At 39.9% G+C, this 25,424-nt stretch overlaps 1 protein-coding gene across 10 annotated transcripts in view; it reads left to right on the top strand.

Moving 5' to 3' along the window:
• Positions 1–25,424, top strand: part of LOC123969194 (VPS10 domain-containing receptor SorCS1) — a 171,478-nt gene that overhangs the window by 102,962 nt on the left and 43,092 nt on the right. For all 10 annotated transcript variants that reach the window (XR_006824669.1, XR_006824670.1, XR_006824672.1 and 7 more), the window contains exons 3-4: positions 3,776–3,875; positions 21,323–21,481. Coding sequence is in view for 6 of the 10 variants with exons in the window: in XM_046046340.1 (XP_045902296.1) it covers positions 3,776–3,875; positions 21,323–21,481 (259 nt within the window). In the remaining 4 variants the exon portion in view is untranslated. The remainder of the gene's footprint in view (positions 1–3,775; positions 3,876–21,322; positions 21,482–25,424) is intronic.

Genomic DNA, 25,424 nt, shown 5'->3' with positions numbered 1-25,424 from the left:
AGGGAGAGAAAGTAGAGGAGAGAGGAGCTCAGTGCATCATGGGAAATCCCCCGGCAGTCTAGGCCTATAGCAGCATAACTAAGGGATGGTTCAGGGCTCACCTGAGCCAGCCCTAACTATAAGCTTTATCAAAGAGGAAAGTCTTAAGCCTACTTTTAAATGTGGAGATGGTGTCTGCCTCTTGAACCCAAACTGGAACCTGGTTCCACAGGAGAGGAGCTTGATAGCTGAACGCTCTGGCTCCTAGTCTACTTTTGGAGACTCTAGGAACCACAAGTAACCCTGCATTCTGGGAGTGCAGTGCTCTGGTGGGGTAGTAAGTTACTATGAGCTCTTTAAGATAAGAGGGTGCCTGACCGTTAAGAGCTTTATAGCTTTGTGGTTCAAAGATAACTCCAAGATTCCTCACAGTGGTGCTGGAGGCCAGGGCGATGCCATCAAGGGAAACTATATCTTTAGATAATGCGTCACGGAGGTGTATCATTAGTATCATTACTAAAGTACTAGTTCTGTTTACCTTTTTAAATAATTTTGATGGTCGGGGGGCAGACACCGTCACTAAGTAACTCCTGAAATGGAGGAGCAGAGAAGTGTGTTAGACTGCGACTCTGCGTAGGGTTTTGGGTGGGTAACTGCTGAAAAAGAAGGGCAGAGAAGTGTGTTAGACTGCGACTCTGCCTCCTGGTCTCAACTCTGGGTTGTCATGGATTTGGTCCACGAATAAACTTGGCCAGATTTCTAGAAATGAGAGCTGCTCCTTCCCAAGTGGGATGGATGCCGTCTCTCTGGATCAGACCAGGTCTTCCCCAGAAAGTCTGCCAATGATCTACAAATATATATATATATATATGCTCCGATCTGTACCCAACTTAAAGTGCTTGATAAGAGTCCTGCCCTGAACACATGTACATGCCAATATTCACTCAGTGCCATAGCACCAACAACAACAGGCGACTGGATGTAAGCTACTTGTGACATCGATTTACATGACCTTTTCCCAGCATGGTCCACATCAAGTACTGGTACACAACATATAATTAAGGGGCCATGTTATCTAGGGCCACCTATAGGACACAGGAAGTGACATTTACTCATTTAGCTGACGCATTTATCCAAAGCGACTTACAATTGCTATAAATGTCAGAGGTCGCATGCCTCTGGCGCAACTAGCGGTTAAGTGTCTTTCTCAGGGACACAATAGGGAATTGAACCCGGGTCTCTCACACTAAAGGCAGGCATCTTATCCATTGCACCATCACCACCCCGTCTTTAACTCCTTCGTGTCCAGTCCACAATGCCCAGTAATTCAGAGGCGTGTCTACTGACCTTCAGCCTCTGAACTGCGTGTCACGTTTCAAGGGCCCCTCCAACACCGCTTGCAGCTTTAATATTGTGTTGGTATTTTAATTGAGTCAGTTTTCTCAAACCATTCTCAAAGACGTTCTTTGCTTAATCTCTGTTTCAGCACATTTCATTTTACTTTCTAATTCTGACAATGCCTGGGCACCAATCCTTTAACGAAATGAATCCTTTAACGGAATGAAGTATGCTGTAATGCTCCCCCTGATCACAGCCTTTAAGGCCACCCATAAAGACGACACAGAGGGCCAGTTAATTGCTAAATAATCATTTAGCTCTGATCTAAGCCATTCTATATTTTCAATCAATCCACACACTTTTTCAGATTCCATGACAAGTCATATGTATTTTTGTAAAAAGACCACATCATGTTTATTTTAAGACTGGCCATTTTCTTCCTCCCCAGATGGGATTCCCCAGCCCATTAACAACTTAAGTTAGACTACATCTCTTTTGTAGCATATCTACGTATGATGTTTAATATAAATTATGAATATTAATATTTCAGAAATATTAATTCATAAATCCTCGTTAGGGCACCACCGGAAATTTATTTCGCCGAGGGTCTCCAGACTTAGAGTTAAACAATGCACATACATAGTTCCTGTGATTATGGTGAAATTTATTAACTAACTACAGGTGAAATAAATGTGGTTAAATATACATAAAAGAAATAAACAATGGCTAAACAAAACAGGATGCGAACAGTGAGAATGTACTGGAGTTCAGTGTGAATTTAGTTGTTCTATTGTGGGGAAGAATCTGATTCATAAGGAGCAAGATAACTAATAAGCGCACGTTATGATAATAACTCTTAAATTTGGCTAGGAGTTTTAGCTGGAATGACTAAGGATTAAAGCTAATGGATTAAAAGACTGTTGGACATCAACTTAACCACAAAATGTAGTATGGAGTGTTTAGCCTTACTGCTCGTGGTTTTCCAGCCGGTTGGTGTTTGGCGGCCTCATGCTGGCTGAGTTTCGTGCTTAACAAGCTGTCGGCTTGTAGCTTTCTCTGCCAGGGATGTCCGCCCTTTGGCTGGTGATTTAGTTGAAGAAAACTTGCAGTGAAGGATGTTAACCTTGGCTCGGTTTGTGGATTTTGATGTCCTTTGGGCTGCTGGCGCAACTAACCCACGTGGATGGGTCCGAACTTCGGAGAGGCAGTAAAAGTTAACTCGATGGAATAAAGTTTAAAAGAACTTGGTTGTTCTTGAATTCAAAGTTGCGCGACTGAAACGGTCTGATAACTTTTAACAAACAAAAGAAAATATAAAGCAAGTAAGTTGCTGGAAACAAGAGAAAGCCAAAGTCGCGGCTGTTACAGGAGATTTTTGTTGGTGCTGCATAGATGTTACCAATGTCTGTGTTATGATACTGTTGCTCGCTAGCGCTAGGCGCACCTCCGTGCGAGCGCGGATGTCTTTTAATATCCCTACAGGCTGATGACTTTGTAACTTTTGACATTTTAGGCTTCCATGATGTTTCTCCACCAAACTAAAGACAAGTTTATTATTAAGAGGATAAATGTAGCAGAGCGATGCAGAGCGATGCAGAGCGATGCAGAGCGATGCAGAGCTCGCTATTCAGCAGGAATCTTCACGTCACATGACCCCCATCTCTAAAATATGGGGGCATCTCTAAAATATCAATGTATGGTGTAGCATTACATTTTTCATCTTAACTGGATGTAAGAGAATAAGCAAAATAGTATACACATTCAGGAAGTGCTTAAATGTACCTTTTTTGTTTAATTACCACATAAGTTCATTATAATTTTTTACTTTATTGTCTCCATATATGTTGCACAAAATTTGCTTCAATCTTGAATGCACTGTATTGGTATATTCTTCACTTTTCCACAAAGTTTTAGATTGTAATCCACATTTTCATGTTAAGCTTGTTGCCTTCTTGTTCAACTAGTCTCCAGTGTAATTAAAGCTTTCAGTCTGTGGATTTATGTTGTTTACATTTCTGCACGAATGCTACATAACTCCCTGTACAGTGTATTATTGTACCTGGCAAGTGGGGAACACTATACTAAGGCACTTCATGTTGGTTTTTCCTCTCATTTGTCACCCATATGTATAGACTATAGGTGTGTGTGGTGTGCTAAGCAGTAGCTAAAAATGTTCTATCATGTATTTTTACTTGACATAACTATTAAATAATCAGAGATAGCTCTTGTTTCAGGATGTGTTGTTTGCGTGCATTATAAATACCGCAGTCACCACACAGTGACCGTAATGAAGTGACCCCTGTTCTCCCGCTGGGGTTCATGTTGGTGTCTCAAACACAAAAGGGACTTAATTACGTCAGTGCTCTTTCCCCTTTCACACTGAATTCCTGAGAGGGGACTTTTAATTGCACCAAGTAATTCATCAAGTGTTCATCAGACCTTTCTGATTAAATTTCAGGTCAACTGACTACGGAGCAACGTACCAGAAGCTGAATGACAAAGTAGGAGCCAAAACAATACTCAGTTATTTGTACGTGAGCCCGAACAACAAGAGAAAGGTAATGTTCTTCTTTTGTTTCCTTTGAGTTTGGTAATTGTTTTTATTGTATGAGTTTGAGCTTTTGTTTCCTCTTCAGTTTTGTTCTGAGACGCAGTATGCAAAGTCAAATACATGCAGACATATTGAAGTCTCACTCATCATTGTCTGCTTGATGTCTGTCCTCTGTCACTTTCTACGATATTAATAAGATTGGTAATAATTTATTATATGTGGAATCCACCTAGACCTAGCAAAGGAAATACTTGCTGTTAAATTTCTCTAATGAATAAGTTGGCTATAGTCTCTCTTTTTTATTTCCGTCTTTCTGGAACTAAATCAATTATAAGCCAGACGAGGAGGGTTAAAAGACAAGAATAGGTTCATATTTGCAGCCATTCCTTCAGGCAGGCTCCCTGCTCCTTCCTGGGTTTGGGTCAGTTGACGGTTATAACAATCTGTTTCTCTTCACACCACAGTTTCACCACTCTCCCTTTACATAACTCTAACAAGGAAGAGTCATTTTCCTTGAGTTAATTATTGTCTAATAATGAAGATAAAATGCAGCCCCACCTCAGTTCAGAATCCCAGCTGCCCCCTAATTGAGTTAGGTGGCCTGTCAGGGATTGGGACATCCTTGTGGTGGTTACAGGTGTCGAGACAGTCGATAGTGAGCGAGAGTGAGTGGAATTGAACAGAGAGGGGGACACCCTTAGCTACCCTGCGAGGATGGAATGCCCTTATGTTATCAGGGGAGGATTAAAGGGAAACATATATATTTTCAACCTAGAACCTTTTTGCCCATGTTTTTGCGTCTAAAATGACTAATGGGGGCAACGGTTTTTGAAATTGGTCCAGAATGAGCCGGCAGCTGCGAAATGGGCTGCAATGTAATCCTTCAGGGCAATAACGACCATCAATGTATGCCAACTAAAAGTGCTTCTTTTTTGCCACTGACAGGCTCAGATTGTTATTAGAAGTTTATGGCAACATTATGGAAAGAAACCTACAGAGAAATAAAACAGTTTTCCTGTCATCATTGTTGAATGTTTACTGTAATCTACTCTTTATTTAGTCCATTTTTCAGTTTCACCATATCTACTTCTAATTCAGTTATGGTTGAATATTTTCCGTAATACTTTTCAACAACAGGTCATTGAGTCTTCCCGCTCTACACCTTGTCCATCCATCCATGTTCTGGAGCTTAGGGCACGCTAAGCAAAGTAGTCCAGATGTCCCTCTACCCAGCAACGGTTTCTAGCTCCTCCCACACCAGATGATATATATATAATCACTCCAGCATGTTCTGGGTGTGTCCTGGGGTCTCCTACAGTTGGATGTCCCTCCAAAGGGAGGCACCCAGGAAGCATCCGCGTCACATTCTCCGACTACCTCAGTTGGCTCATTTAGATGTCTAGTGATACTTGAACAAGTAAAGGAGTTCAAGTATCTTGTGCTTGCAGATAAATGGAGCCTAAGGCCAACAGGTGGATTGGTGCATGGTCAGTAGCAAGGCATTCCAATCCCAAAGGTTTTGGTAGTGACTGAAAGAATAAGATTGCGGGTGAAAGGAAGGGTGGGTCCAGCAACTGAAATTGCCACAGGTTTGGGATCTCTGCAGAGATTTTATTGGACCTGACAAGAACTGACAAGACACTGATAATGCAAGCCAAACAGCTTTATTTTTAGCTAGTAAATCAGAATGTTATTGATTTAAATGTCTGATCATGTTGGAATTTGAACCGTGACTTTTAAGAGCATTGCATTTTGGGCAAGATGAAGCCATGCAGACCATGCAGTTTTTCCCTAAGTTGGGAGCTGCTTTTAACAAAATGAAGGGACTGCATTGGTGGTGGCGTGTTGATTCAGGTACAGGTGAGAAAATGAAATATGATCCAGGAAGTCAAGTATAAGTAACAATGGTCCAGGAGGCTTATCAGATGAGAGCCCTCTGGGTTGGCACCCCCGCTGTATCAAAGGAGTGGCCCCACTCATATGAACGAGGGGAATGAAATTTTTCAATGGGCAAGGACTAAAGTCAGCCTGAGTGCAGCCAACCTACTGAATTTCACTATGTTCCATTTTATACATATCTGCATGTTTTATATATTATCACAGAAAAAATAAATGCCCCTGTTCTAATGTATGTCTGCGAAGATTCTCAGTCATTAAGGTTATTGTTATCCAAGGAGGGTTAAATCAAGGACAACTGTTTTTGAGTCGTGCTTGATTTAACCCTACTTGGATAGCTGTTCAGAAAAAAGAACTATAAAAAGACTCCTCCCTAAAGCTAAAATGAACCTGGAAATGGATCTTTTTAATGTAATGATTTAGAACCAGATTATCAGGATCTAGCAAGAAGCCCTTGCTATGTGATCCTCAGGGTCCATTTTTTAACCTCCATGTAGCTTTTACATTGGCATTCTTTGCCACATGCGCAGGTTCTCTGTGATTTCTTTACAACATGGATTGCCCATCCATCCACTAGCAATACCAGCTTGTCCTTTAAAGGACAGGGTTCACTCGCAGCTAACAGAAATTTAGATTAATTTGATATTTTCACGACATGTCCCCAGTGTGACCAGTATAAATGACACCTATGTGTGAATAGCAGCAGAGAAAAGGTTTAAATTAAGAGGGTTTATTTGGCTGCAAATTTGACAATTTTAAAAAAGTATTGCGTTGTTGTACATTTTTATACTACTAACCAACTACCAATACTAACTGCTAGCCCTGACAAACTTGCAGTACCAGTGAATATACTCATTTAGAATATGTAATTTTTCCAGCTGGTGAGTGTCACCTCTCTGCATAAAAAGTTCTTAAGTAAAAGTTAAATTACCAATTTTTTTAAACAGTCAAGAAAAGTAGTCAAAAAACAACTTTGCCCTCCAGCCCTGCTATTGGCAATCCAGTTCACGCTGGCTCAACGTGTTAGACTGACAGACAGATGGCATTGTCATCCATGCTGCTCAATCCGTCCTCATCCCAGGGAGTCACATATAGACACTTGGTCAGCACCCTCGACGTCTCTTTTTAGCATCATTTTTGCATGTGCAGCTATTTTGGATTAACAAGACCATCTTAAGGAAGGGGGAGAGAGCCAGAACTGCACTTTTACAGGTCACCGGGACATAAAAACTACATGAATAGAATCAGCAGTAAAATCTAATAAAAAAGTTGACAACCCTTCCCCAAAATAAGGTTTAAAAAGCGTTTTTCCTGACTGGTTATACTTGTACTACGCATGCATCACCACTTCCACGCTTGTGCAGTAGAAGTAACACAGACCCTTAACGTCAGTGGAAACACACGATTGGCTGAAATATGTTTCCCGCTTTGGCTGTTATAAGCAGACGATTGGCTTTCTTGCGGGAGGGGCGGGATAACCGCCATCTTTGGTGGTACAGCTTTCCCCATAGAGTTGTATTGAGGATGTGATTGAGTGTGGTGTCTCCTCTATGTAACGTGTTTGGTAACAATAAATATACATCCGGTTAGACTTTCAGAATAAAACTAGTGGATAAGTTGTGAAATGTCACAATTTTAGGTTTAGGCAACACAACTACTTGGTTAGGATTAGAAAAAGATCATGGTTTGAGTTCAAATAACTGCGTGACTTAACTTACATAAGTGCTGGATTGAACAATGGCCCCCCTTGGAGCCACAAAAAACAGGTCCCTCTACCCTGAAGGCAAGTATTACTGGAAAGCAGTTATATTAAATTCTAAACCTTTATTAATCTAAAAAGAGGTATTAAAACAATATGAAGCACAAAGAGACAGTTTGGCTGAGATATCAACGAGCCCATAAAACACACACTAGCTGACATGCAGTAAATATACCAGCAGACACGTTAACCCAGCGCAAGGGGAGCTCACAATCAGTGGGCATGGGGCAAGTTTATCCCACACGCAGGATGAGCTCTAAGCCAGACCATCAGTACAGAACAGAACAAAACAAGGAAAAGAAAACCACCAACCACATTATTTTGTACACATGTATGTAGGCTATGAAAGATAATAAAAAACATGTTCAAATCGCACCAACTACGGAGACCCCTACCTGGGTCTCCCCGGCTATGTTAGCCTCCCCTTAACATTACATGGGGCTCTCCTCATAACAGCAGTCGCCACCTGCTACACTCCGGCCAGACGCCGCCCTGACCCCGGGCTCTCATGACAGGTAAAGCAATAGTGGCAGGACAGCCACACGCCACGCGGAGGACAGAAGCATAACACCCTCAGCTCACCAACAGGTGCCTATCGGCTAATCACCGCACGCACTGCTGACCTGCCGGTCCGGTCCATAGGTCCGGCCAGACCAGCTGTCCCGCCACGTCAGTTCCACCAGCTTCATATCCACTCAAAATGTAGGCTTATTAGGTCCTATAAAATAAATAAATAAATAAATGAAAACTAATTTAACTAATTTACTCTTTCATTTTAGTTAGTTTCAGTTAGTTTTTCAAACCTACAACACAGTTTTAGTTAACCCTACCCGTTTTTACTTTTATTTCAGTTAATGACAATGTTTTTTCACAACTAGTTTTCGTTTGTTCGTCTTCGTTAACGATTATAACCTTGCAAGACGCCCGAAGGACATGACAAAGCGTAGGTATTGATACCCTGGGAATGAGCGCTGGCTGTGCTGCAAGTGTGGCTAAAATTAAGAGAGAAACAAACTTAAGAACAAATATGGATGGAGACACACAAACAGGGTTCTTCCCACACACATGCAGTTCATTCTAAGCACACACGTCTTTCTTGTGAGGGAGGGTAGCAGAGACTGCAGGTTTGGGACTATTGCCATCACCCCCGACATGGTGCCATGTGACCACTGCTGGTGGCAGACAAAAGCCCCTCTCTTTACCCAGTGGTGGAAGTAAATCAGGCCTCTGTGGCTGCTGGGAGATAGAGGGAATAAAGCTCTGTAGAACAGAGAGAGAAACAGCACAGAGAGCAAAAGAGAAAGTGTGCAGGAGATAGGAGAGGTAGAGAGAGACGGCAAATAAACTGACAGAGAGCAAGGGAGTGTGGAAGAGTGGAGAGGGGAGGAAAAGGGGGGGGAAAAATGAGTGACGGATACAAAAAATAAAGAGATGGCCCACTGGTCACCCATGGAGAAAACAGACTGACAACACAGCAATTACATCAATTTTCATATTGTGGCTTCATACCGAGCCTGTACATGAGAGAACACATCTCGAGTACACATTAGGGGAAATAATTTGGGGTTTTAGCCTGAGATTTTGTGTGAGAGCACATTATTACAGTAAATGGCTAGGGATGGTGAGTGCTGAAAAAAAAAAAAAAAAGAACTCACAGATTGCGGTCTCTTACAAATTGATAATGTCTCTAATGGTTTAAAAACAAAGTCAAACAAAAACGCATGAGTGACAGATGGATTCAGTCTCTGCTACTTTACACTCACTCCGTGACTTCTCTTTAAGGAATTCAGAACTGCCTTTTCTCATGAATGTATTGACACGGCAATCACTGGGCTCAAGTGTTTTTACAGCTAAGGCTTCAGTTGTGCTTGTGCGTGTCTGCCTGCTTGTCTGTGTGTGTAAGCATTTGTTTGCATGCATAGCGTTCAAAAACAATTACAGGCTTGTGTGGCTCAGACGGCAACAACAGGCAGGTGGGTGGAATATGAATTCACCTAAAATGAGACCTCGCCCACTGTCAGGCTTCAGAGACTTTTGTTTATTGTCTCACTTTTGGATACAAGCTCAGACTTAAAAGTGGACTTTAATATTTGATATCCTTGGACTGTCCTCAAAATGGCAATGACAAAAAAAAAAGTCTAGCAGAAGGACAAACAGAATACATAAACTATCAGAAAAAAGGAGTATCCAAAGACTTCCAGGATGATGCAAAAAGCTAGAGGATTTCATACATTAATACTCAACATTATATATATATATATATATATATATATATATATATATATATATATATATATATATATATAGTGGTGAGTTTAACCTTATGGGCAGATGTGAGAGCAACAATGTACAATTATTTGTTAAACTAAATTTTGTGACAAAAATATTTCCTGATGAAATAGTATGACCAACAGCAGCAATAGCAGACTATGAACTCTGGACTTACAGTATCATGGAAAAAAACTAATCAGAAAAAAACAAAGAAAATAATACATTAAAGTCAAATTTGTTTTATATTACTTTCACTTACTTTCTTGGCATTGAATGCTACAAGACAGGCTTTTCAAGGCTCTGTAGCTGGACGAGCCAGTTAAGTGGGGCACAGCTAATTTCTAAATCAATCTGTGAAGCATAGATGCGGAGCAGTCTACTCTGAGGTTCTGGTGTTCCTGGTGCAGGGTGCTGTTGTAGAGGAGAGGCTGGCATTTCTGCCTAGTCTAACTGTGTGAGGCAAACAAAGGTTCATGAAGTTTGCAAAAGAGTCTGCTTTGCTTGAGGACAAGCAGAGTCTTTGTTTCGCTTGAAGTTTTAATCTTTAACATTTCACTCCTGGTTAATTTGGCAGCTGGTAGCAACAGCATATACGGTTAATATAAGGAAATTCTGGAGGCAGCTAGCACTCCTCCAGCAGCTGCTCGAAGAGCAACTGACTCAGGTTGTTTTAATAAAAAAGTTTGTCAATAATTGGCCATTTTCCATCATGTTTCGAGCAAACGGCATTTGATTTCAAACTGTGCATGGCAGTAATAGTGTTGTGTTTTACACAGCAGCAGGGCACGGCGATGTTTTTTAGCTTGCTGAGGAGCAGTGTTGGGCAGTAACGCGTTAATGTAATAATATTACTTTTCCCAGTAACTAATTACTTTTCTAAACCAGTAATGTTATTACAGCTACTAATCCAAGTAATGCTGTTTTACTGCATTACTGAACGCACCATCCTTGACGTGAAAGCGTGAAAGCACGACTGTGCGGCAGGCCAGCAGCACTGGACTTTGTTGTTCATGTCAGCTGAAGGAAGAAAGGAAAATGAGGGAGAGAGGCGTTCTTTCCACAGCTGTAAGGAGCTACTGCCATTATTGTGTCACAGTCTAAGATGCAAAGAACATTGTCGTGTAAACTCTGTGCGACCAGCAAAAAGCTTTCAACCGCAAACAATTCTACAACTGATTTATTGAAGCATCTGCTAAGGTACCACAGCAATGCTAAACTTACAGAAAGAAACTCCAGCAGCTACTGCCAGTGATGCTTGGACTCGTCGGGAGAGAGTGGTGTGAACGTAAAGTTTTGTAACTACTGAATACTGCTCTTATAAACAGGCTACATGTGCAGAAAAACAGCTGTTCAAAAGTTGTGATTTACTTGCTTAATTTTTTTGTTAAGAAACGTTAGGCCTAGGCTATATGTTTTGTAATAAACACAGTCCTGCTCTTATGGATATGATATTAGTTAAAAAGTCGGGAGAGCCTGCTTTGTTTGGGGGTGGTAGTGAAAGCAGTGTTTCCCATAATCAGTCTATAATTTGGATAATTATCAATGCTGACCGCCACATATTGATTTTCTCTCTCTCTCTCTCTTTCTCTCTCTCTTTCTTGTGAACACGCTGCAAACCCTCCCCCCTCGCTGCGCTCTTTCTGTAGGAAACACTGGAAAGTATTATAGTAACATAACGAGTAATGTAACTAGTTACTTTTATCACCCAGTAGTAAGTTAAGTAATCATATTACTTTTTTAAGAAGTAATAAGTAACTAGTAATATATTACAATTTCTGAGTAACTTGCCCAAGTTAGTAGGATGTTTGCAGCTTACAGCTTGCAGCTCTTTATCTAACAGCTCACTATGGCTGCTCCTCTTGTTCCATTACTCCCAAACATGTTGAACACTGATTCACTGTCAAACAAATGGCAAAAATGACAGTTGTCTTGTTTTATATATGCATTTTGATGAACAACTGTGACATTGCGATTCCAATGTTTCGCGAGTTGAACACTTTTAATATGCAGCAGCAGCAGGATGTTCCGTTGGCATTATTAGTAAATCCGTACAGCTCTAATAAAGAACTGGAAGAGAAAACAGGGAGACTCGTATTAATGAGATAAAATCTGAATTTCAGCCATACATAATACATTATTTTCTGTGAATCCCTCGTGCTTAGGTAGGCAATCTGGAACGAGTGCAGTAATGGTGGCCACTTACTATGGAAACTAGGCCTACCATATTGAGACTTAATTACTGAAAATTAATATTAAAGGGCAAAAAAGAAAACAGCAGTACCAAAAACAGGGTTTTGATTTCATGAGGATCAAGGATCATAACTGTTCAGTGTTCTGAAAACTAAAATGTGGCCAACATATTCATTGTCACGTGATCAGATTTGTTATTCGCATACATAATTCTTACAGTACAAGTCAAGCACAATAGATTTGCGTAGAGAATGCTGGCACAGTACACTCAGTACTTAACGGGAAGAATATGAATCCCTGACTGTGTCTTTGCAATGTAGGGTAAAGCTTGGCGGCCTCATACTGCTGATTAATATGTCGGATGAATTTTGGCAGTCCTCTTCAAATGCTTTTAAGGGTAGTAAATATCAGATTTGTATCATTTTGGCAACAGCTTCATAGTCCAGGTGTGAGGAGCAAAGAGGACAGACAGACCTCCTTCGTTGAAAGGGAGAGCATGGAAATTATGTAGAGTTCATGATCAATTTATGAAGTCCAGATTCTGCGTTCTGACAAGCAAATATATAGTAAAAGGAAATTCATTGTCACATCTCAGGCTTCACAATAATTGGCTTCCCAATAATAAACCTGCTTTGGTCTTTAATAAGCACCATGTTTTAAGATATCCTTCTGCATCACTGCGCTCACCAGGAAAATAGCATCCCAGATTTCTCCATCACATTAGCTAATGGATCAGTTTAATACAGTTATTAAGATCATATATAAGATTTGTTCATTTGCAGCAAGCTCTAAACCGAACAGATGAACTATAATTTCAATGACAGCAGAAAGAGAAAATATTCTCCCTTGAGACTAAAGATGACAAACTAAGAGTTACAGCTTATTTATAGACTCTTAGTATTAAAAAAAGTAAAGTTTAAAAGAAACAATTTGTTTTTGCTTTGTGCATGTTTTCAACAAAACACATTGCACAAACTATCCAAAGGCAAAATTAGTGCTGCAGTAAAATTATAGAGCTGTACCTAATTAAACAGGTCAAGTGTCATTAAGACACATGCTTACACCAGACTTACCTGGAGCAATACCACCTGGTGCAAGAACAGCATACTGATAGCAACACATCATTTAAAGGCAGATTGCATGGGGATAACGCAGGGAAAGGGAGGTGAAGTGTCTTTCTGCCTACTGTTTGTCTAAGGACACAATGCATGTCGAATGAATCACAGCGAATCAGCCATGCTTTGCTGGCTGGAACGTCGCGCACACAGCCGTGGTATCGCAATCGAGGACAAGCTAACAGATGATGGTTTCATTTGAGGTGGCGGGGTTGGGGTTGGTGGTGCTGGGAGGGGACGCAACATCTGTCAGCCCTAAGGCACAATCTCCAAATGGCTGCGTCGAGTGAAGAAGCAAGCGCCCTGGAGCCTGTGAGAAGACACCGCAGCAGAGAGGGAGAGACAGGCTGAGAGACACAAATACAGATGGAAAGAGAGATGGAGAGAGACGGAGACAGGTTGACAGAGTGTGGGACGCAGAGAAAGACAAGGGAGAAAGAACTGGAGTTGTAAAGAAAATGGGATGGGTAAAGCTAGGTGAGCTGTGGGATTCCATCAATATTCTTTTATGTGCCTTTAAGGGACACTGACCACTTTCTCACTAAGGGAGTGAAAGCTCTACAATTCAATGCACCAGATGCTGCCAGGATAAAGGACCTGAATTCCCCTCAAAAAGCATTAACTCGTGCTAATGTAAAGTGTGCACCAAATAGCATATGCTGTTATGTTATTTATTAATGATCACTGTGAAGAAATCATTATTTCAGTAGCTCAAAACAGATCAAGATGTCTAAAGTGGGAATGCTGCTGGTAAATTATCTAAACTTACTTTGTTTGTCTTGTCTCTCTTCATTCATATGTAATGAATCTGTTGCTCATTGTTTTTTCACACAGCTTGCATGCCTTCCACGCCGGAAGGGGCAGCTAGCTCGCTAGCTGAGATGGAAACCCAATTATGCTGAAAGGTGGAAACTGACATGTTACTGTTTGTCAGGTCTGGCAGGGGCCAGGGTGCGCTAAAATGTCAGGCAGTGTTCAATTAAACTTGGTTTAAATTCCTCACATCAAGAAACAGGAGTTGCGTTTAATAAGACGGATCAAAAAGTTGAAAGCACCTGGTCGAAGTGGACGAGGCAGCGGGCATAAGAGAAGTAATTATTATCAATATGTATGTGTATCAACACTTTTTGCTTTCATGTCCTGCACTTAGAACCAGGGATTCTAATGGAGTTTGATAGCTAATGTTTGTCATGAATATTCATCAAAAGAAGTAGCATGTGTTATTTGATTTGCTACAGACAGGCAATGCAGACAGTTCACAAGGTTTACAGGGTTCCACATGGATACACAGAGGGCCATCTTGTACTTTAGGGCCACAGTTAACTCATTAGTAATACTGCCAGTCTCACTTGTGTCTGTTAGCATTAGCTTTGTAATTGTTAACCATTTTATTCAGTGGCAGCTGACAGTAATGTGCTTATCTATGGGTGTATGTGCTCTTAAATGACATGAGACATTTCATGCGAGCATTGACACATGATGCAAAGCAAACTATGCCAAGAGTATTGTAAGACACTTCACTTTTGTTTCACATAATAAAAGAAAGGCATGTGGTAGTAGTTGGTTAAAAGAAGAACAATTTAGTAAGGGTTAGTGACGGACGGTGTTCATGGTGAAAAGAAACCAATACTAAATGTCGACATGAAGCGAGAAATGAACAGCAGTCTTCACTGTTAAAGTTTCATACTTTGTCAGCCTATCCATTCACTTAGACCTCCTCCATGGACCTTTAGACGGTGCAGCACAACTTGACCGGCTAAAGGACTGAAATTCGCAAACCTCTTGCGAATACTTTACTCTTTCTTTCCTGGTTAGACCCGCTCGTCTTTGACTGCCCTTCAATCACGAAATCCAGGACCTTCAGCTTTGTGCAACCCCAAGCTAACTTCTTTTTGTCTCTGCTGATACAGTTGCACATTGGTTTCTGTGGCCTGGTGGAGCATTAATACAAAATAAGCCAGAGAACTTTATAATACATGCATTGTGCTTCATCACACAGAGAGAATCAATAAATGAGCTAGAAGTGATCTGTCCATTATTTCCTTTTGCTTTCTGTGTTTCTGTTGCTGGTTCTTTGAGAAACATCTGGCTCCTGGGTTCCTGCTGGCTGTCAATCCCAGTTCAAAACTGAAACCTCAGGTGGATCGCTCTGCTTTGTTGGTTGTGTTTTTTGTGTGTGTGTGTGTGTGTGTGTGTGTGTGTGTGTGTGTGAAACCAGTTCAAATAAAAGTATTATAGAATTCCCAAAAAAGTTGCAGTCACTGTAAAGCAAGAAAATTGACTTACACCAGAGAGATTACATGTAAAACGCCTTTCTTTGTTTCTCTTTCTGAATGCTTTTCCAATCTGAGCCTGCTTAAATTTTGGCTGAAACAAAAAAATCGTTTTATTGCAGGATATTGCGGGAAATTAGGCATAGATTTATAGAGGGGAGTCACAATCCAATTACTGGGTGACTGTGTGAAATGGAAAATATGAAGCTAATTTCATTCATCTCGGAGTATTTACAGTATACTCCGGCGGCAGAATTAACTCATGTATTCCTTACACATAACTTAAATGTCCTCCAGCCGGCACAGATACGCTTCATTAACCTTTGTCATTTTCAACCTTTTTAGCCTCATAATTTACAGTTAAACTAATGCACAGACATGCATGTACTCACACACTTACAGTCTACTATTCCAGAGATTGTTCCCAAGGATGCTGTTCAGACAACTTAAGGATTTTCATTCTTTTTTTGGTCACAAATTTCTATGACCGCTGGATTTCTCTGAAGCAGAAACACTTACTATTTTTTTTTTTTCGCCAAAGGTTATTGTTGGACCAAAACTCTGGTTTACAATGCTCCAGGGGTTCATTCATTGTGACAAATGATTTAATCAAAGTAAAATAATTATGAATAAACCATATCTGAATACTAAATAGTATATAGAGGTATACAAACTTGATTTAAAGTTGAAATTAGAAATAACATACTGAGTATCATTGTTATTTTTTGCATGGATGTGTTGCTTAGAATGGCTTGTCTGAATCAGAAATGGTGGTGAAACAGTAAAAGAGGCTTTATGCTTTAACTGCCCTTAAAAATATCAGCAAGAGGTATTTCTTTGACACAACAATTATTGACTCAAGGTCCACTTACAGGCTTTGTCCAGACATTGTAATCACATCTCAGCAGATAGAGTTGAGAGATCTAGAACAAGCTAGCAGATGTGGCTGCTATTAAATGGAAAGAGCTAGTAAGTGGAGTGGACCTTATATTAACATTGTTTTGTCAAATGACTATTTTCAAGGTCAAGAATGAATCTTAATGTGATCATTGTTGTTTTCTATATCCCTCTTAAAAGCTGAATAATCATCTCTTTTAGCCTCTTTGCAGCAGTGGAAGTCCAAAACAAGCCTTAAAGTTTATAGCTAATATGTTAGCGATCACATGACGACATTAGCATTAATTACAAGTGTGTATTTTTTATCTCCAACAACAGAAAAATGTATCTTTAGCTTGCTAGCTATTTTACCAGTTGCCTTTTGGTGCAGTCTGCCATTTGGTGTTAGGCAGGTAGCTATAACAGTTGACAGTTTCTTTTTTTTTGTATTCTTATTCAAGCCTGTCATGTGTCTGCATTAGCATGCTGTGTGGACTGGGAGGAGCTCACCCAAAATTCATTTATGAGATCTCATGTAAACATCAACATGCAAAAAAGGTTTATTTTGAGCCACTTTTGCATGCAGGAAAGCTGCGTGTGGAGCAATTGAGGGGAGGGAAAGACTTTAGAATGCAAACAAGGCAAAGCCCCATATTTTCACACTATTATTTCCCAGAACTGAATAACATTATAGAATCCTTTCTGTATTGTGGCATCTGTCCTCCAGCCTTTTCCCTTATTTGTTTATGATTGAAAAGGTCATAGAAGTTTTTTATACTAGAGAATAACACAAAACCAAGCACTTGCATCAGAGCTGAAGTAATCTCTATATTGTTTACACATCTGAACAGAGTGTACTGTGGAGTGTGTATTCTCCATATTGTAATGTATACTTGTGGAATACACACGTCCTGTAAGCTAAAGCTGTAAGCTAAATCATATGATTTTCCTGTAACCCCCCATTCACCAGATATACATCAGCCAATTATAAAGTTGTCTACTACTCTATTCCAGCTGAGTTGCATTTCCAGGGAGTGAGCAAACTGTTAATTGGAATTTGTAGTTCAGACAGCATTTGAGTGCATTTGATTGGATTGGTCAGAATGTGGCTCACGTATGTGGCATTATATCTGCCTACTGTGATTGATGAACTGGTGTTAGTGGGTCTGCCCACCATGGATGCTGTTACCTAAGCAAGTGCTGACAAATGACTCGCTGGCATGAGAGACCAGAAACAGTTTTCTCTGTAGTGACATACTGAGAAGGACATTGAGTGTGAGAGCATTGTGCATTGTCATTCTCACTGCTGTTTGACGACATGATGGGCACAGAGATTGTCATGCCAAAGGCCATCTCTAAACCTAATGTAAGCCTCTGTGTGCAGCGCAGGGACAGTACTTTCTCTGCACTTACATAACAACTTTTATCGACCTGTTGGCGACAGAGGCATCGCAAGAATTGGGCTTCTGCACTTGTAGTGGCCTGTAATTAAAAAACACAGTGGGTATAGATATATACTAACGGCAACTTCCTGGCCAGGGTAGATTTCATAGTGGAAGGCTGATGAGAAAATCTGACATTTAATACTTACCTTTTCTAGATTGAATTGTTTTGACTTTCATGTTATTTAGATGACAATGCAAAACAAAACAATTGAGTGGATTAGAACAATTGAGTGTGAGTGGTTGTTTGTCTATGTGTGGCCCTGCGATGGACTGGTGACCTGTCCAGGGTGTACCCCGCCTTTCGCCCAATGTCAGATGGGATTGGCTCCAGCCCCCCGCGACCCTGTACGCAGGATAAGCGGTTGACGATGGATGGATGGATAATGCAATATACCTTAATCTCAACAGTCATTAGTTTTGTCCTCTAAGATACTTCTAGTCTTTATGTCAAATCTTCTTGTTGTTTATAAAAGTGTGTAACACATGTGAGAAGTAACGGCCCTGCGATGGACCGGCAATCTGTCCAGGGTGTACCCCACGTTTCACCCGATGTCAGCTGGGATTGGCTCCAGCCCCCCGCGACCCTGTACGCAGGATAAGCAGTTGACGATGGATGGATAGAAGTAATATTGCTTTATTATTACCATATATATATATATATATATATATATATATATATATATATATATATATATATATATATATAATATATATATATATATATATACCATTATTATCTTATACTGTTATAATAATGGTAGTATAACAGAGAAGGAGATATAAATGCTATATCAACCAGTGTATTGTTAATGCACTAACCTTACTTCAAATTATTTTTAGTTTCCTTATAAATACCTAATACTTTCTGATAATGTTATGATAATGATATTAGTATTTTTTTTTATTACAGAACACTTTGCTTTACTATCTTGTGTCTAAAAATATTACATGAAAAACTAAGTTGGTCGGTCATTTTTTCAGGCCTGAGTTGCATGTTGTGCAGGTATTCCTTTCAGGCTGAACTTATCCCCAACAAACTTCACGATTAAGGTAGTGTAGACTGTATATAGCCTGAGATGGCAAAAACCATAGCAAAAAACTTCAATTGTCAATTGCCCTGAGTGCTCAATAATCATTGAAGTTGATGCAGATGATTTTTTTCAGACCTCCCTTCCCTTGTCTTGACTGTGCTGGCAGGACAGTAAGATGACAATTTTCAAAGAGAATTTAGTAAGAGAAACAACATAAAAAAAAGTGAGAGGGGCATGCCCCTCCCCCGATTCTGAGTGGAAATTACGCCCTTGAGTAGGACTAACAATGAAAGACTGGGCATTTTGTTTGTTATGAGATAAGATAAGATAAGAACACTTTATTGTCCATTAGATTTAAATAAGATGGAAATTTGTCTTCAGCCATCTGGCAAAACAGTATAAAAGAGACTGCTGTTCAGAATAGTCACAGCAGAGGGCACAAATGATTTCTTGTACATTTTCATTTTTCCCTGGCTAGTGGGACCTTGAGCCTCCTGTCAGATGGCAACGGCGGGAATAACAGAATCCACACAGAAGTTGAGATAAGTAGTTAACAGTTCGGGGTTATTATAAGAGACCTGGTCACTGAGCAATAAGTGCCCTTCAGCTCTTCAACTGAGTCCGTTGTCCAAGCCTGAATGTGTTTACCAGCTTTTTAGTTGCTGACGGTACTTCCAGAGTCTTATTAATTCTCGTTGGACAGGTCACATATTGCTCCAAATTTGGGACACTGGTGGAAATGAGTCTGTTACAATCACCCAATAAGAAGACTGGATCGTCAGCAGAGTAGTGCATAATAGTGCATAATCTGGGCCAGGCACATAACAACAAACATTGATATAAAACAAACAAACAAACAAAACAAACAGATGAGCCAGCTTCCTAGATCGGCGGCTAGGGAGGATAACTGACGGCTCAGTTATCCTGTACTCGGCAGGGCTCCAGACTACCTTTCTGCATTGGCTGCACTGGTGCACCTAAATGTTTTATTTCGAAAATGTAGTTGTCACCAAACATTTTCACAACACCTTCAGCATCACAACATTATATTTTACCCTTCTCTCATTTCCCATACACATTCATAGTTAAAGGTAAATGTTTATTTTTGTTTGAATCTGGGCTGTGATGGTGCAATGGATAAGACTACACCTTTGGTGTGATAGACCTGGGTTTGATCCCCCACTGTGACCCATCTATCAATGTGTACCTGAGCAAGACACTTATGACCCCTAGTTGCTGCAGAGGCGTGCGACCTCTGACATATATAGCAATTGTAAGTCACTTATAAAAGCGTCAGCTAAATATAAATGAATCACAGCACAAATAAACTTCATTATTGTAAGACAAAACTTGTAAGATGGCATAATTAAGCAGTACCTCACTGTACATCAGGAAGCTTACTTACCTCGGAAGTCTTGTCAATAAAGACAATGGAGTACAAAAGGACATCAGAGCAAGGTTTGGGAAGGCTCACAGTGCTAATGCTAGGCTCCAGCCCATTTGGAGTCACAGAAGTACAGCCTAAGAACAAAGGTCAGACTATAGAACAGCAACATAAAACCAGTGCTGTTGTATGGCTCGAAGGCAAGTGACAACATGTGACATGAAAAAGGTTGATGCCTTCCAAAACCTGCCACATCTTCTGGTCTGAAAGATCTCAAATGAACAACTATATGGATGACTAAGTCGAATTGTCGAAATGATGGCTAAGCCATGTCTTCAGAATGGCTAAGTACTTAATCCCAAAGGTTGCACTAGGATTCAATCAGGGAAAAGGAAACAAGGCGAACTGTGTAACCTGAGTTAACGAAATGGACCTAACATGGGATGAAGCAGCCTTTGGTTATAGACTTACCTCCTGAGAACAAATGCATGCAATAGCCTGCAGTATAATAGAAATATGTAGATTTACATGCATACATCCACAAGCAACTGTCTGCTACTGTACACTCTCCTAATGATGAGAGCGCTGTGCATCTGATATTACCTGGGGATTTCTTTGTAATTTTTCTGGGGACAGTGCCAGGATTTGTTAAAAAATGTTGGACCTCTAAGAAAAGAAAGAAGCTCATGGGAAATTAGTGCTTTCAGTCTGGCCGACTGAGCATAAGCGATGAGAATGAAGAGAGACAAATAGCAGAAATCTGAATGACGAGGCACACACAGACATGTGCTTGTATCATATTGCTTATTACATCAAGCTTAACCGCTACAAATTATTATTTGAGATATGGCATCATCAGTGGAAAACTGACAGTAGATGACACGTTTTAACATCCTTATCTGCAGGCACAGTTGTAATAATATGCTTTATATCTTAGATATGGTAGTCAGTCTTGATTGACTTGTCTCTCTTTATTCTGCACAATCAAAGAAGATACACACTGCAATTAAACACACACACATACATTGTACCACTGGTTCCGATTTTTTTCTTTGGGCTGGCTATTGTTTGCAGGCCTTGACTGAAATGGAAGATACATTTGATGTTGTGGGAGATGTTGTTTGTGCTTTTCTGTTAAGTATCGAAAACCTAAAAGTGGAGCTCCTCTAACCTGCTTACATTGTCCCTAATCTCTAACCTTCTGTCATCTTCAGATCATGCTGCTAACTGATCCAGAGGTGGAGAGCAGTCTACTGATCAGCTCTGATGAAGGAGCTACCTACCAGAAGTACAGGCTGAACTTCTACATCCTCAGCCTGCTCTTCCACCCCGATCAGGAAGACTGGATTCTGGCCTACAGCCACGACCAAAAGGTTAGATAACAGGCAAGGCTAGTTTAGTGGTCGGTTGTTCAAAGGTATCAAAAGAAGCTAAGTCAGAGAAGTAACAACAGTCTGGGGATGCAGAGCCTCAGAGCAAGTTAGATAAATGTGAGATCCTGTTACACAAGAGTTTGGCTCAAACCACAGTCAGAGTTCATGAAGTTCATTTGGAAGAGAGGTGGATAAGCATGGATTGTATAATTCAGGTAGCTCTAAATTCAGTGATACAGATTTTCCTTTTTCCCCAGCTAAAGAAAAAAAGGATGAAAAGTTTGGAAGTCATTTTATGTTTGACTTTCTACATAGAGCTTTAGTTTTTAAAAGATAAAACATCATAATATTCACTTACAAGTCCAAATGAAAAGATTGATCCTCAAAGTCAAACTTATGAGATGCAAATTTTGAGAAGCCAGTCAAAATGATGATTTTTAAGAATGTTAATAAAAAATAAAATCCTCACATTAAAGAAGTCGAAATAACATTTTGATTTAAGATTCTTGATTAAAAACTAGCAAGTTTTGGGCAGAATACTAACTTAATATCATAGAAGACATTTAGTTTTGTCATTCCTAAAATTTGATTCTTCTATATATTCTGGATTTCTGCTTAACTTAAATGTTCAGTGTTTGAGTTTTAGTAGCATCTAGTGGTGAGGGTTGCGAATTGCAACCTACTGCTCAGTCTCCACTCACCCCTCCCTTTCCAAGCGCATAGGACAGATTTACTTCTCTTCTTACTTCCAATAAATCAGACGACTACTACTATGTCTTTTTCTTCCTTTGCTTTTGTACGTATTCAACATAGTGACAAAACATGCTCTGTTGAGCAGTTTGTCCGTTTGGACAAATGTAAAAACATGGCGGTGCAACATGGCGACTTCCGCAGCTATGTAGACAGAAATGACTCCTTCTAAGGTAATAAAAAGAGTTCATTATGTAAGGTCTTTAAACACCACTGAAAACATAGTTATGTATATTATATTGTCAGTGTTGGGCAAGTTACTTCCAAATTGTAATACATTATAGTTACTGTCATTTGAGAGTAATTAGTTGTATTACAATATTACTGTCTCAGAATTGTAATGCTTTACATTATGTTTCAATTTAATGGGCGCATTATTCTGATGGTAAAATGTGCCTGCGTAGGTGGTTTCTAGTTATGTGCAGACTTATATCCGCAGATCAGGTGGGTCATAAAAATTTACCTTCTGATTAATAGCGGGGGTGTGGGGGTTAAATAGGATGAATCATCAATCCATTAAAAAAGACCATGTTATTTACGCATTTACGCACGACGTACAACAGCATAACTTCATTGATTATTTGAATCCCCCGACACTCCGACAAGATCGGTCAGGATGAACTGACAGCAGCCTCTCTAATTATGAAAATAATTTGTTAAAGAAAACACACAGCCTATAGAAATCTATTTACGCATGATCCATCAGGGGAGCTCCCCCCGTAGTTTGCACCCTGCCTACATACTCGACCATTGGATTCCTGCAACAGGAAATAACGTTACTTTTATACTCATGGATTTGTTTTTCTGGTGCCAAAATGTTTCTTTGTGTTGGTGAATTATTAAAAAAAGAAAACACCACTTTGTTAAAATGTTAAAATGCGATGTAAAATGCATTACTGAGATAGTAACATTTATAATATTACTGATTTTTTTAGTGATGCGTTATATTACTGCGTTACAGCAAAAAACAATAGAATTGTACATTACTCCCAACACTGTATATTGTATATGTGCCATGTCTATCCTCCTAAATATTACACACTGGTCCTTTAAAGGAGTTTTTTAGTGTCACCACTGTGTTCAGTGATAATTAACTCAAAAGCACTCTAGGGACTGAGGACTTTTGCAATACAAGACTTTTGGGTGGTGATTTTTATTTAAACTTCTTTTCAGTTAAACTAAAAATCCCTTTAAAACTCTTAAGCTTCTTAGCTGTAACAGTCACCTGGTTCGGGTGTATTGAAAGATGAACAAAACTTAGTTTTCTTTCCAAAACACAAATGCTTCACCCCATCTTACACATAAAGAGGTGGATTAGGATAATATGCTTTAAGAATGAGTGGTGTTGTATGGTGCTTAAAGATGCCCTGTGGAATTTTTGACCACTAGTTAGTTCTATTTAGCAGTGGTTGAGTGGTTCCCTGTTTTGTCCATAAGAAGGATTGATGCAGAATTCCACAGAGTACTATGCTTAACTTCAATACTCTTGTTGTACTAACCAAATTGTATGTTGCTGGTAGAACTATTTTGTAAAATGAAAAAGGGTTATAAACCCTTTAAATCATTTCTCAAAAAAAGGTATCAATAGTGTCATTTTGGTGTCCTTACTGACAGTCGTATTAGTGCTCAGTCAAATAAGACACAGTGCAAATGGCTTTTAAATAAATAATCATCTAATGTAGGAGTCAAAGTGCTGGCAAAAATAATTGTACGTATGAACTACTGAGACAGGGAGAGAAAGAAAAGAGAGAGGTCAAATTTATAGATATTTTAAAATAACTGCTTGCATTAATAAAGTGCTTTTCTTGCAGCTTAGCCCATTTGGGTCTAATGTTTCAGTTGTGATGAATAATAAAGGCACTCTCCTTTGCTAAGGAGGCGTGCGGATGTGTGGATGTACAGAGCATGTGAGCATGCCTCTGCCTCTGAGCCAGCTTTCCCTTCTGGAACTAACATCACACTTTCATTGTGCTGCGAGTATAATCCCTCATACACACACACACACACACACACACACACACACACACACACACACACACACACCATAACCACATAGTCCTACAATTCGCTGTGTGATGATTCTGAGATGCCTGAAACCCATAAACACCATCACATTTTAAATTCATTTTCAAGTTGTGTTTTATAGCCATTTTTCACTTCACTTCAGCTGTGACTCCAACCTACTATAAATGACTCAGACTAAATGCATTTCATGAGTATCTGGGCTGGGCAAACCACTTTTAAATGATAATCATAAACTAATGATCTAATGGTGTTTATGGGTTTAAGGAATCAGTTTCTACATCATTTTATCTATTAAAAGAATTATGGATGAAATCATTTAGACTTTTTGGTTCAAGACTAGTGCTGCCAAAAAAATGGATAAACAACTCTTTTGCACAAAGTCTTTTGCGAGTTCAGTACTGGGTCTATCCTGGTACGTACTGCCTCCAGGAAATAGCCGTACACTTGCACTCTCAGTCTGACACTGACAAAAGCTTTACCCTTCTCCCGCCTACTTGGCTTTCATATGTCACCAAACAAACTGCCACTGATCAAAATGGAAGCACTGTGCCCCTAAACAGTGAATAAAAGTCACTCATGCAATGTAAGACAAAGAGTGCAGGTGGTGAATGACGGACACATTTTCCCCCTGGGGCTTACTGTATGTGCCCGCTGCTGAGACGGTTCAGTACAAGCCTGCAAACTCGACTTGACCTGACTTGGCTGCTGCTGATAGAGCTCTCGTACATACTCTCTGCCCTTGAGACTTCCCGTACATGCTGTACTCCAGTCCGTATGCCGAATAATAACAAAGAGGCAGCTTGGGGGCTTTGGGGCTTGCCAGATTCGTTCATTTACCGGAGTCAGACAGTAGACTGAGTGCTTGTTAGCCTGTTAGCCTGCGGATACTGTTCCTGCCTACCAGCGACCTTTGGCGAGACTCGCTGCAGCACTTTGGTTGATAGTTACACACTTTTTAGTGCCTGTTAGTGTTAAAAATAGTTTTGCATTTTAATTTGAATACTTTTATTGGATCCATGTCATTTCTCATTTTTTTTTATTTACTAACGCACACGCAACATTAACACAATTATCACAGTAAGTAAAGTAAAGCACTTTCTGATTATATATATCAGGAGCTTTATGTTGTCTACAGCTTAAAATTTTGGAAGGATGCTGAAGCATACAT

The sequence above is a fragment of the Micropterus dolomieu genome, linkage group LG04, assembly GCF_021292245.1.
Source record: "Micropterus dolomieu isolate WLL.071019.BEF.003 ecotype Adirondacks linkage group LG04, ASM2129224v1, whole genome shotgun sequence".
NCBI lineage: Eukaryota > Metazoa > Chordata > Actinopteri > Centrarchiformes > Centrarchidae > Micropterus > Micropterus dolomieu.
The sequence above is the reverse complement of the archived record's forward strand: the minus strand, read 5'-3'. Positions and strand labels throughout refer to the sequence as shown.